The sequence below is a fragment of the Caenorhabditis briggsae genome (genome assembly GCF_000004555.2).
Source record: "Caenorhabditis briggsae complete genome, chrX, whole genome shotgun sequence".
Classification (NCBI taxonomy): Eukaryota; Metazoa; Nematoda; class Chromadorea; order Rhabditida; family Rhabditidae; genus Caenorhabditis; species Caenorhabditis briggsae.
This window is the reverse complement of record NC_013491.2, coordinates 12,456,948-12,469,789: the sequence shown is the minus strand read 5'-3', so window position 1 is coordinate 12,469,789 and position 12,842 is coordinate 12,456,948. Positions and strand designations below refer to the sequence as shown.

The window sequence follows — 12,842 nt, the reverse complement described above, 5'->3', positions numbered from 1 at the left end:
GGGAATTTAAGAGGTTTCCTTCCAGAACTTCCTAAAACCAGAAATACCAAGAAGGAAGACCTCATATTTGTTAATAATATACTTTCCCTGTTTGATTGCTTGTTAGGAATCTATCAATCTTCCAAGGAAAAACTTGTCCCCATAGTTATATTATCCAAAGAATTCATTCACTATCACTACCAAAAAAATTATCACGCTTCAAGAGTTTTATATTCCATTTTTTCAGGTCGAGTTATGTCATGAGTCCTGTCGACGAAACATACACGTTTTTCCAAGTGAGTTCCATTTCTTCTTGATTGCTCATATCAACCAAGTCACAAATTTCCAAAGCATTTGAGCCATACGTCATAACCGGGCCTTTCTCCCACCCGCTTCCCACACATCAGACCCATCTCCCAAAATTCCAAATCTTTCGTTCAGTTTGTATGTTAGTATGTTGAAGAGTTGTAGGTCGAAGTGACAGAGAGAGGCAAAATTGCATAATCTCTTTCCGCCTCCACAATAAGCAAAACGTCTTCTTTTCTCCTGATTGGCGTAGTCTATTTATAGATGTTGTTGCTGTCTGAATCTGGAGCAGATTCCTGGAATTTTGGGTTCTTGTGACACCAAGTCATGTTTTGAAGGTTCCATAAGTTTACTAGACAAGATTGGGGATTTTTTATTCAAAAATTCTGTTTGATATTTGATCAGAATTGGAAATCAAAACTGACTAGTTGAGTCGGAAATTTGTCGTTTATAATCTAACCAAGTTCTTTGAGAAAAAGTTGAACAAAAGAAAAAAGGAACAACTTTTCATTAGTCACTCTTGTTTTATAACGAAGAAAAAAAACGAAAATAACATTGATCTGTGAATTATGCAAGATGGGGTGACTTTCATTCTCATTGATCATTCACTAATTACATGTCCGTGTCGAAGATGCTCTTAGTTGTAAAGTACACATTTTCTTAAGAACTATTGAGTTGTGAATTGTCAACATTCAAACCTAATTTTCCTGTAATTTCAAGAATTTCCGCACACGCACGTTTCATCTATAATACATGAGAAGAACACATTTCACAAGACGATCTTTGACACTCACTTGGTCCTCTCATCCAAATTCAATCAAGAATATCCCTTATTTCCCCCCTCTCCAAACACACTTGTGAATCAAGGGAGATCCCAGATTCTAAATAATACATTTCTATTCGTCTCCGGGGCTCAAAATTCATCAAAGTTTTGACCGCCACCCTCGAAATAGAAACAAACCAATTGGAAGGACAAAATGACGGCATCCGGAGCGGGGAGAAAAAGTTTGATGAGCACCACCAACACCACCAACGGCTACTAGGGAGACCCAGAACAACTAATCATCATAAATTTGTCCTTGGCTAGTTTTAACACGCGCGTCTATGGGTGTGTGTGTGTGTGCAAGTGTCCATCTCATCTTCAGCATACACACATTGCTGCTCATATCTATTTAATCTCATGCGTGTGTAGGGGCCTGTAGTAAAAAAAGGAGAGAAAAAATTGTTAGAAAATTGGGGATCAGAATTGATCCAGGAATGTTTGGAATGGCATTTTCAGAACTTTTCGGAATGTCGAAAATTTCGAGATTCATAATTTTGGAATTTCGGACTTGCGGAGAATGTATGCTGATTGTCAAAATTGCGGAATTTCAAACTATTCTGATTTTCTGATTCTCGAAGTTTCGGAATCCTACATCATCATCAATAAAAACGAAAAATTGGAAACAAATGACAATCAATATTAGAAAACGCCATTGAAATCAAAAGGAATTCCGGTTAAGAGCTACAAGAGCCTCTGAAATATCTTTGATTTTCATATAATCCAGGAAAAAATTGAATGAAAAAAAACTCACTTACAGATACTCAAAGGAAGTGCGCTCTTCCTGTTGGTAATATGGACCATCTTTGCCAACTCTTTGGTTTTCATCGTTCTTTACAAGAACCCCAGGCTGCAAACTGTACCCAACCTTTTGGTAGGAAAATTCTGGAAAACTTTCATAACTTCATTTTGTTATATTTAGGTTGGAAACTTGGCATTTTCTGATCTGGCACTGGGATTAATAGTTTTGCCCTTATCTTCGGTATATGCAATAGCCGGTGAATGGGTGTTTCCCGATGCGTTGTGTGAAGTTTTTGTCTCAGGTAAACAAAAGTCATCAGATAAATCATCTGAGAAAAAAATTCTAGCTGACATTCTCTGCTCAACCGCTTCCATCTGGAACTTGTCTATTGTCGGTCTGGACAGATATTGGGCTATCACTGTCCAGTGGCCTACATGAGTAAAAGAAACAAGAGGACTGCGGGTATTATGATTTTATCGGTTTGGATTTCCAGTGCATTGATTTCCTTGGCACCGCTTTTGGGATGGAAACAGGTAAAAACGCTGGATAAAAATATTTTTATGGAAAAATTATTTCAGACTGCTCAAACTCCAAATCTAATCTATGAGAAAAATAATACAGTTCGACAGTGTACATTTTTGGATCTCCCAAGTTATACAGTCTACTCGGCCACTGGCTCTTTTTTCATCCCCACGCTTTTAATGTTCTTTGTCTACTTCAAAATCTATCAAGCTTTTGCAAAACATCGTGCTCGTCAGATCTATCGACAAAAGGTATGTTATTTCAGGGTTTCTTCCATTTTCTGATAATAAAAAATTCGAAAAAGAATTAGAGCAAAAAATTCTCCACTAGATTTCTAAAACCCGACGAAGCGAACCAAAGCCCGCATATTTATCGTGATGAATTTTCATTACCAACTATATATATATGAATTTTGCATGAATTCCTTTCGAAGAAACCTTGTATCCATTATGCTTGTTCGAGACCGTTCGAAATTCACAAATCGTACCCTTTCAAGTCACAAAAATTATAAATTAAGAGAACTATGGAAAACAAAACAAATAAGTCAAAGAATTTGAAAACGAAAAAAAACCAATTATCTCAATTTTTAGCTGGCCGTCTCATCTCATGTAAGAATTTTCAATGTTTTCGATGTTTATTTTTATTCACAATGTGTTTCGTCCACAACACCACTTCACCCCCTTTTACCACTTTTTTAGAAAGCACCATAAAAATAACATTGTGTTAGTATGTGTGTGATATGCACTGAAATTGGGAATGTGTGACACTTTAGATTTAGGTGTGAATTTTTCTGAAATCAGTTAGATTTCTTGAACAAACCAATGATCACTGCAAACTCTTACACTGCGTTTTTTCACCCGCATGGCTTTTATCGCTTTCCTGATAATCTGAGCATGAGTTTTTAAAAAAGAATGTGTAGAGAAATTTTTCAAAAAAAAACCACACAAGATGGGATTTATCAAAAATAAAAATTTCGTTGTTTTAAGACCTTTTTCTTAATTTTATATTTTAGTAGCAATTTTTGAATTAAAAAAACTACAATTTTTGAATTTTTCGAATCAATATCTGCCCGTATCAATTGCCGATCTTTCCTGTCCCTTGCCCGCAATAAACTTTCTTTAATCCGATGCAATTTGCTTGATAAACTCTATTTCTCTCTTTCCTTTAATGATGTGGATATGTCTGTATCTCATCATTTTTTTAATAGCATGGTGGGCAGCGCGACCGCTTCTAGGTGAACAAAATCTTTAAAAAACTTGAATTTAAATTTTCAGAAACTATTCTAAAATTTTAGATAACATTCTTCAGTCCAAATAGCTTCTAAGCTCTAATGAACATATTATTAAAAATTTATCTAGTATAAAAACTATTATTTTCGGCTACAACAACCGGAAATCAAAGGTAGAAGTTTACAAAAAACTCAAAAATCTCAGAAAAAACCTTTACCTCTTCTTTTCTCTCTTAATTAACGATTTTTACCCCAATCAATCTTGTGTGGTCAATTTTTAACTCCTACATTTTTTCTCTTTTTACCCCTTGATGAGTGATTATTGTTTGATTGGAAAGCGATTTTGGTGTGACCACCACATTTGATTGTTCTTCTCAATTTCTATTCTTCCTGAGATAATAATAATCTGTTGTTTTCTAGGTTATTCGAAAGCATATTGAGTCAACTATTCTTCATGAGATTAGTCATGTTCTGCCAACGTCAGATGAATTTGCCAAGGAGGAAGAGGAGGAAGAAGATAGTGAGTTTGACAGATGGAAAGGGACCTTTGGTCCTGGTCTTAGAACTTGAAAAGAGAACTTGAAGAAAGAGAGAAGGAATCAAGAATCGGATATTTGTTTGGTTAGCGTGATGTTTGTAAAACTGGTACTAATATATTTTCGGATTTTCAAAAATCCAATTTTCAAGGAAAAAGAAAATATCTCTAAAAATTTAAAATTCAAAGATTGTTGATGACTTTTTTCCAAATGTCTTCCAACACTTTCATTCATCAAAGTCCTGTTTTTTTTCTCTTTCCGGATGACTAACATCCAGAAATAAACAAATGTTTCAGGTGAGAGCAGTGGTCAAGTCGAAAACGGATTGGGGAATGGGAACGACGCGATCATCGAAGAAGATGAATGCGAGGATGAGGAGTCTGATGAGAAGCGAGATGTGAGAGATGATTGAATTTTTGAAAAAAACATATTCTAAATGTTTAGGATCACACATCTATGACAACTGTAACCGCCACAGTGACGGGTCCCACTGAAGCTCCATACATGAAACGAGAGGCAAAAATTTCCAAATCTGTGCCAATTGAAAAAGAGTCTGCAATTCTAAAACGAGAAGCGAAACCGATGAGAAGTGTGATGGCAATCAGTTATGAAAAAGTGAAGCGCCATAAGAACAGGTATTCCTTAAATTATAAGCGCTTCTCATGCTCATTGATTTTTTTTTCAGGAAAGAGCGTATCTATCGTAAAAGTCTTCAACGAAAACCAAAAGCTATTTCTGCTGCAAAAGAGCGACGAGGTGTTAAAGTGCTTGGTATCATTCTAGGATGTTTCACAGTATGTTGGGCACCATTTTTCACGTGAGTCATCATTCAAGAAGAAAACTTTGAACGTTTCAAAATTTTAGAATGTACGTTCTTGTGCAGTTTTGCAAAGGATGCAGTCCAAACGCACACATCGAGATGTTCATCACATGGCTTGGCTACAGTAACTCTGCCATGAACCCTATTATTTATACGGTAAAACCCAGACGTATTATTTTCATTATTTCCAAAATATTTGCAGGTTTTCAACAGAGACTATCAGATTGCTCTAAAACGGCTCTTCACGTCGGATAAAAAACCAAGCTCATCCTCTCGTGTTTAATTTAACTTATTGTACAATGCTTTTAAAATTTCCAACCTGTTAGTGTCCCCTATTTGCAAAAAAAAAACATAACAACCATGTCAAGTACCATCTCGGGTTCTATTGCTTCTTTTCTGTCTGTTGCCCACAGGGCCATATATTGAGATTTTATTTTCTTTTCCACTCTTTTTTCACTGTGTCCATTTTCTTTTAAATATAACTTGTAATAAAGCGAATTTTTTTCTTTTTATTTAAACTATCAAACACTTGACTCGATCCCTACCCGATCCCGAGATAGACTGACCGAACGGGCGGATTTGAGAAGGAGAGAGAAACGGTATCGAGTAACTCAAAGTACTTTGTTTGCCAGCGACTTTGTGCCCGCATCGGCTCTGTCACCTTTCCAATATTTGTTCGACTTTTTCTTCCGCACACAAGTCCTTTGGAAAGGAAAAGAGCCAAGGAAAGGGGAGGAAGAAACAAAAATGACGGCGATCTGATCCACTTTCCCCTGTCAGGTGGGTCAATTGACATACAGTGTGAGACTTATTTAAATGTCATGTGGGCATTAATTCATTAGCCCAAAATTAGGAAAGAAATGAGTGAGTGATATCTTGAAAGTTGATGAGTGTTCAAAATGCGAAATGACATTTCTTCCAGGACCATTCCGTAACCGTCGCCATGAGCAACGACACGGTCAGAGTGCTACCCGATGTTTGGCACTAGTATTTTCAGTTCTGACTATGGTAATCATACACATCTTCAAAAAAAACTCGGTCTAAAATTTAAGATTGGATCAGGATTCATCATAGGTTTCGGTTTCCAAACCCTCGTTGAAGTATCATTCACTGCATCTGTGATAGGGAACAATGAAATTATATATGGACCTTATTTACTTATTACCATCGGAATTTTGAGCTTTGTTATGACTCCAATCGGGTTTTATTCAATTATCTTGAATGATAAGAAAGTTATGGTAACTCATATGTTCGCCACATTTGTATTGGGTGTTATGTGCGCGGTGACCGCGGTGTTGGGGTATGATCTTAACTCTCATGTAAGTTTTGAGCTATTTCGGAGGTCTTTAAAGCTCAATCAATACTTTCAGGTTACTAGCAAGGAAATGGAAACATGGATGAAGACTTCTATCCGAGAAGATTACGGTAATCCAAGTGCGCCACATATTTTAACAGAATGGAATAAAGTCCAGCAACAGGTGAGTAGCACATTGAGATGAAAAATTGAATATAGAGAATTTCAGTTCAAATGCTGCGGAGCAAAAAACATGAACGACTTTGTCAAGAGCAAATGGTTCAAAATGCAAAAGAAACATCCAAAACAACGGATACCAGATAGTTGTTGTGCTGATTGTCAAGCAATGCATGAGAGGTACCATTGATTGTGTCAAAATTTTGATTTAAAAAAATGTTTCAGGTTCTGTGTGGCTTTTTTCAAGCAACCTGGAGATCATCCAGAAAAATTATTGAAAATCAAACTATTTGCATACAAGGTAATCCTAAAAATAGCCTATTTATTGTAACTGATATTATTTCCAGCCAGCAACCGATGTTTGTCTGCAGACAACTCAATAGCCAACCGAGATGTCTGTCTTCAACATTCCACAGATTATCGATTATCTGCTGATGCTTACCGGTATACCAACGGGTGCCTACAACCGATTCGATCCACTCTCGAGTTTTTCTCATTCAGAATTTTCATTTATTCCTCTGCATTATGTGTAACATTATTATTAAGTACGATTGTATGGCTGGTTGTTCATGAGATAAGTAGTAGCCCAATTCTTCCGTTTAGGTTGATAAAATGAATGCATAGGAACAATTTGAAAGATGAAATAAATTATTAATAAAAACCAATGACAAAAACACATGAAACAAAAGATTTAAAACAAAAGAGACACTCGTAATTTTCTGAGAATACAAATCAGAATGAGCCAAAAAAATTATTATGGATCATTTGTTTTTCTTGGATTCCACAACTTCTTTAACAACCTTCACAGCCGCTTCAGCTACTTTGACTCCTTGAACGTTTTTCGCAGACGTTCTGAAGAAGAATCCGAAAAGTTTTTGAAGGAATAATACAGGCAAAAAGACGATGAGAAGGAGGAGGTAGAAATCGATTCGTTTGTAAATTGGTTGATAAACTGGTTGCATGTAGGCAAAAGAATGATGGCGTCCGACATGATCTATGACATGGAGAGCTGCGGCAAATGGAGAGGTGGTTCGCGCCTTGAATTCTTTGGACATTTCCTTAGCAGTGTTCTTGTATCTGGAAAAAGTGTATTTAGAGAAAAAGGTTTGCACCCTTAGCAGATTCCAAAACTCACTTTGCAGATTCCAAAACCTTCTTCATAGCTCCGTACAATGAGATCTCATTCAAATCATCCTTTTGAATCACAACACCAAGCCCCTTATTTGCAACTTTTTGAAGATTGTATCTGTTTGACCCGTACAATGGAATGCCAACAATTGGAACTCCATGAGCTACAGCTTCCATTACAGATGACATTCCTCCGTTTGTAACTAAAAGTTTGCAAGCCTTATGAGCAAGAAGATCGTTTTGTGGGATGAATGTAGTAAGATTAATGTGTTTTGGAATTTTGGTCTCATCAATTCCTTCAAGCTTCATGTTTGGCCCAACTCGCCAGTAGATTCTATAGTTGTTGAGGTTTGTAAGAGCTTTTAAGATCGATTTTGCTTGTTTCGCACTCATTTTACTGCTATCTGCTTGTGTACCAAAAGAAACAATGATTAATCCTTCTTTGGCAGCGGCGATAGTAGTGTTCCAAGGCTAAAAATTTGAGAGTTGTGCTTGACTAGTGAAAATAGATACCATACCGCGAAAAGTGGCTTTGGATGATCAATGTGGAGTCCTCCGACTGGAATAACGTTTGGTGGGAGAGCACGGGATGGTTCCAGAAGTGGGTCAGTGTTGGCGAAGAAAGCAACGCTTTGTTGCTTCAAAGTGTTCACACTTGGGAAGTTCTTGTATCTGAAAATCTCATTAAGGGGTATTTTGGAAGTGAATTCAACTCAAAACAAATCGTTGAGTACCTTTAATGAGATTATTCAGTTAGATATACAACCTAGAAAATTATTTATTTTGCTTGCTTACTGAATAAGCGAAAAAAGGTTAAATATTAGGTCTTTTATCTAACTAAATTTTCCAAAAGACGCCAGTAATTTAGTTGGTTTACTGTACCCACCTTTTCTTGATTGTGTAATCTGTTCTGAAAATGTTGGTTATTGGCTCATCCAGCAATCGATGACGCTTTGATACCAAAGAAGACAGAATTGGAAGTCCTAGTTGAGCAGTCATCTCTTGAAGATAGCAAATCGAGTTTCTGTATAAATTCAGAATTGGGTATTCTGGAGATTCGGCGATAGCACAGTGGGATGGAGAAGTGAACATATCAATTGGAGTTCTTGCGGCGACCAGTGTCTCATCGGTGAGCCCTAAAAGAATTGTTTTTCAAAATGTTTCTTCCCAGATTATGAGTCAACCTTCAGTATCGAAATAGATTGTAGGAACAGCGACAAGATGAGTCAACGCGTTTAAGCATGGATTTCCCGAGTATACAATTGCCAAGTCCAATGATTCCTTTTTCAATGAGTCCACTAGATTTGAGTTCAAAAGCTGAAAATAGAAAATTTGTTTACTAGCAATCATTTCTGATTTGTTGATCTCACTTTGTAGCAACTCGCGTTATGTGCTCTATAATAAGGCTCCAGATAACTATCATAATCGTAGTCGGCTCTCCATGCCGTATTTGGCACAGAATCTTCGAGTGGTTTGAACAAGTCCCTTAAAAAAGATGACGAATTTGAAATGGGTAAGTAAGTAAGAGTACAAGGAAGAGGTCCTACTACACATACACATACTCGAATGACGAAATATGTATGTACAAATTACGACGCATTGCGTGGGAGATTGTTGCAACTAATTTTGTAAGTTCCCTCTTTTAACTCACTTGCTCAGAACATTCTTGATGACTTTCTCACGGACAAGGTGTAGTTTCGGCTTCACCAGTCGCGGCTCCTCTGGGATTAGCACGGGCTTGATGGAAATTACATTATGGTGACGTAATGCAAGTTGTTGTGCAAGAAACTCGAAGATGTTCCTTTCAAACTGATTGGTGCCAATTAAAAATACTAAAATGTTTAGACTGGTAACAATTTGGACCAGTGAAAAAGCTAGTAGTGGGATCCTCATTCTTGACTAGTAAGTCTGAGAAGGAATAAAGGAGGAATGAGTAGAGGTTAGGCACAATGTGGAGCTATGGGCACGGTACTTTCCTTGCCTGGTACGGCAAACATTGACTTTCTCTCTCTTGGCCGACGTGGACATTGGCGGGCGGTGGGGTCAACGCGTTGGTCAAACAGATTTGTCTTTTTGAGGAACTAAATTGGTTTGATGTCTTATTCTCGGACCTTTGTCAAGATGATATCTCTTTGAATCACTATTTTGAGCAATGTCGATTGATTTTCACCATTTTCATTTAAAATCACACATTCTCAAAAATTTTATGCAATAATAGAAAAAGCAAGCAGCACGAGAAAACAATTGAAACTTTTTAGGACAGTGTTGGTGGGTTTTCCGAATAGAAAGTGACAGGAAAGATTGGCTATTGTTGTTTGAGACGAAGTAGGGATATCGATTAATGTGAACAGTTCCGGGGCAAGCTGAGACGACGAGTGACAGAAAAATGCTGATTGTTGATGGGGAGTAATATTGAGAAATGTTGACGGTGTTGATGTTTTGAATGAGATCATGATGAGAATTTGAAGGAACCACATTAATTGAATCGGAAACGACGTCCAGTTCCACACAACTTCCATCGGCACCTCTTGGAGCGATAGTGCTCTGGAAAACCATTTTCGGTAAAACTGACACTTTCCCACCAATTTCTCACCCGTTAATCTTTCCAAATCCTGCAATTGGGCATTGTTGGTTTTGGTCTCAAGAATCTCTCGCAACAAGGAAGCTCCGTTTTTGAGATCCGCTTCCTGAAACAACAACACCATTATGATATCACCTGTAGTTTGTGTTTTCACACATTCCCACTGAAACAGATTAACTCACCAATCTTAATCTGTCCGGTAAGCTGACATCTGATTGTGAAGGATCGAGGAGCGAAGCCTGAAAGTAAATCATTAGGTTTGATCTTAGTTGTTCGTTTTGAAGGTTTCAATAATGATTTCAAAATTATTTTCCTTAACATAAAAATTAAGAAGCTAAACATCAAGGATCGGAGTTTGAAGCCCTTTTCCGTCCATCTCATAATCGCTCAGAGGTTACTCAATTATTTCATTATCCCATCTCTTCTAAAATGAAAGGAAGAAAAATATATGAAATTGCAGCTATCTTTGAGAATATACAATAGACACTCCTCCAGAAATAGAATATATGGTTCTTCCAGAATAATTTAGTGACTTGTCGTCATATGTTGCAACAAATTAAATGAGACCAACCTGTGTTATGATCGCCAATAGGAATATAACTAATAGTGTACACAATGGAGAAGAAATCGATGTCATCGAAGAAGGTGAACCCCAACTTTGAAGAGCAAAGTGGACTGAAATGAGAGTTTCGTATACTTTAGAGAGAGTAGTTTTTTGTCTTACTTGAGCTATTAGGAAATTCCAACTGTCGGATCACTCCGTGTCCAACACAATATCTCTTGGAGGTCAGTGAGCTGTAACCGGCTCCGATTGAGCTAGTTACCGGCAAGCGAAACGTTGTTGGCTAAAACCTGCAACAGTGTGAATATGAGAGAGAGTCGAAGAAGGAAATTTTGAGAATCCAGAAAAACGATGGCGTCATTTATTTCCAGAATTTAGCTAGAACATCGTCATGGAGGAAATTTAGGGGAAAATCAGACCGGAAAAGCAGGGGGCAGGAGGAAACAGAACTCATTACATTAAGCGGAGCATCTTGGATTTTTTGTGTGGTTTGTTGCAGCGTTCGCGCCTACGAGTAAAGATTTTCCAGATAAATTGACGGGACATTTGACTTGATGATGGAGAAAAACATTGACGTCAATAAAAGAAAACGAGTCAAGGAACAGGACGGCGGGACAAAAAGACAAAAACGGAAAAAAGAGAATGACAACTCATCAAGTTGTTGCAAGCTTTGTTATTTGGTGGGTGTTTTCCAACAAGATGAAGAGCTTTTTCTATTCAAAAAAAACTGTTTCACCACTAAACTTCATTTTTGAAGTTAATGTGAGCTTAGGGTCTGATAAAATTACTTCCAGCTAGACATAATTCAATCATATTACACCCAATAGGGGACGTTCCTAACAATAACAAAATAGTAAAGACAAATTTAGCAAACGGAGGCCTTGGTCACTCATTCAAGTACGATTATATGCTGAGATTCGGACAAGGAGGAGCATAAAAGGGGAGGGGAACCTAATTGAATTATTACTCATTTCAATACAATAGCCATAGCCAAAAATCTGCAAGGGTGGAGAAAGGAATTCATACTCCAAGGGCAATATGATTCTGATTTGATAGAGTACTCCTTTGAACTGGTCCACTGGTATTATGTTAATCCAGGTATAATCCTTTTTTATTGGATGATGAACATTAGGTGGGGGAAAAATGCGAGGGTGGAGAAAAAAGGAAAACTAAAATACTAGAGGTTAAGGGTTGGACTGATTGGTAGAGCGAGACAAAAAGAAGGCGAAGCCCCATTTGAAATCTGGAAAAACGAGAACAGAGAAGAAACGTAAAAATGTGTCAAATTACCAAAAAAAAGAGTGGGAGTAGTGGTTCCTCATTCTTCCAAAAACAGAAGCAACGAAGAAAAAACGAGATGCCGCTCCAGAATTTTTAAAAAATACTCGTCATGTCACACTGATGACCCGAAGTGACTGGAAAACTCATAACTTTGGGCCGTGTGTGTAGGATGGGTCAAATGAAAATATGTTTGTAGGCCCTTCGTGTTTTTTTCCAGTTCTATTTTTACAAAAGAAAAGATCTCCTTCTGGATCATCAGTGCATCTAACATTTTCTGGGTCTTGTTTTTCACACATTTTCTACATAAAGGATAACATAATATAATTATACATATGTAATAGTTTGATGTTTGAAGATCCTTGGAACGATGTTTTGACAAAAATTTAATAAAGAAATAGGGAAATCTCTAGAAATTTTGTTTGATGAATCTCTGATAAATCGTTTGGAATTCATCTAAAAAGTAAAAAGAACAACAAAAAACGTCATCTAAACGGCGTTCATTTATTTTACGCCGTCACCAGTCTTGCTTCAACCTGATTGTGTTTTGCTAAATTTCTGGAAACTCGCTTTTTTCATATAGGAAAATATTTATAATCCTGTAAAGTCGGAGAAAAGTGTGGAACAGCAAATTAAATTTAGAAAAAATAGAAAACTGTAATTCAGTAGAATGCCTGGTTGTAAATAGATACAAGGTCAAAAAATAACCCGCTTTTTAAAGTGTTGCGATGATTGAATTTTTTGATTAAATTTCAAGAAGGTCATCAGACGTCGGCTTTACACTAACCAGCTGGTCAGAGGCATGATCGATGCAAAATCAAGAGATTCTCACGAAAAATTAGATTGGTCAGACGTTTTTCTTGCAATTA

At 37.1% G+C, this 12,842-nt stretch overlaps 3 protein-coding genes across 3 annotated transcripts; 2 read left to right on the top strand and 1 right to left on the bottom strand.

Annotated features, from left to right (window-relative positions):
- Positions 1-239: 239 nt before the first annotated feature.
- Cbr-tyra-2 lies at positions 240-5,236 on the top strand (the record flags this gene model as incomplete). The annotated part of the gene is given in 12 exon segments (XM_002644934.1): positions 240-275; positions 1,866-1,979; positions 2,028-2,148; positions 2,194-2,267; positions 2,270-2,380; positions 2,426-2,635; positions 4,018-4,117; positions 4,430-4,530; positions 4,578-4,768; positions 4,819-4,950; positions 4,998-5,109; positions 5,156-5,236. Coding segments are annotated over 12 exon segments (1,383 nt in total).
- Positions 5,237-5,859: 623 nt separating this feature from the next.
- Cbr-tsp-16 lies at positions 5,860-7,040 on the top strand (the record flags this gene model as incomplete). Its single annotated transcript, XM_045239905.1, has 5 exons — positions 5,860-5,961; positions 6,006-6,272; positions 6,324-6,431; positions 6,650-6,725; positions 6,772-7,040. The coding sequence occupies 5 exons, from the start codon at positions 5,860-5,862 to the stop codon at positions 7,038-7,040; spliced, it is 822 nt and encodes a 273-aa protein (XP_045094416.1).
- A 145-nt stretch (positions 7,041-7,185) lies between these two features.
- Positions 7,186-9,445, bottom strand: Cbr-ugt-57 (the record flags this gene model as incomplete). The annotated part of the gene is made up of 7 exons (XM_002644932.1): positions 7,186-7,501; positions 7,560-8,023; positions 8,071-8,224; positions 8,439-8,688; positions 8,737-8,869; positions 8,923-9,037; positions 9,204-9,445. 7 exons carry the CDS (start codon positions 9,443-9,445, stop codon positions 7,186-7,188), a joined length of 1,674 nt encoding a protein of 557 aa, XP_002644978.1.
- Between the last annotated feature and the right edge of the window lie 3,397 nt (positions 9,446-12,842).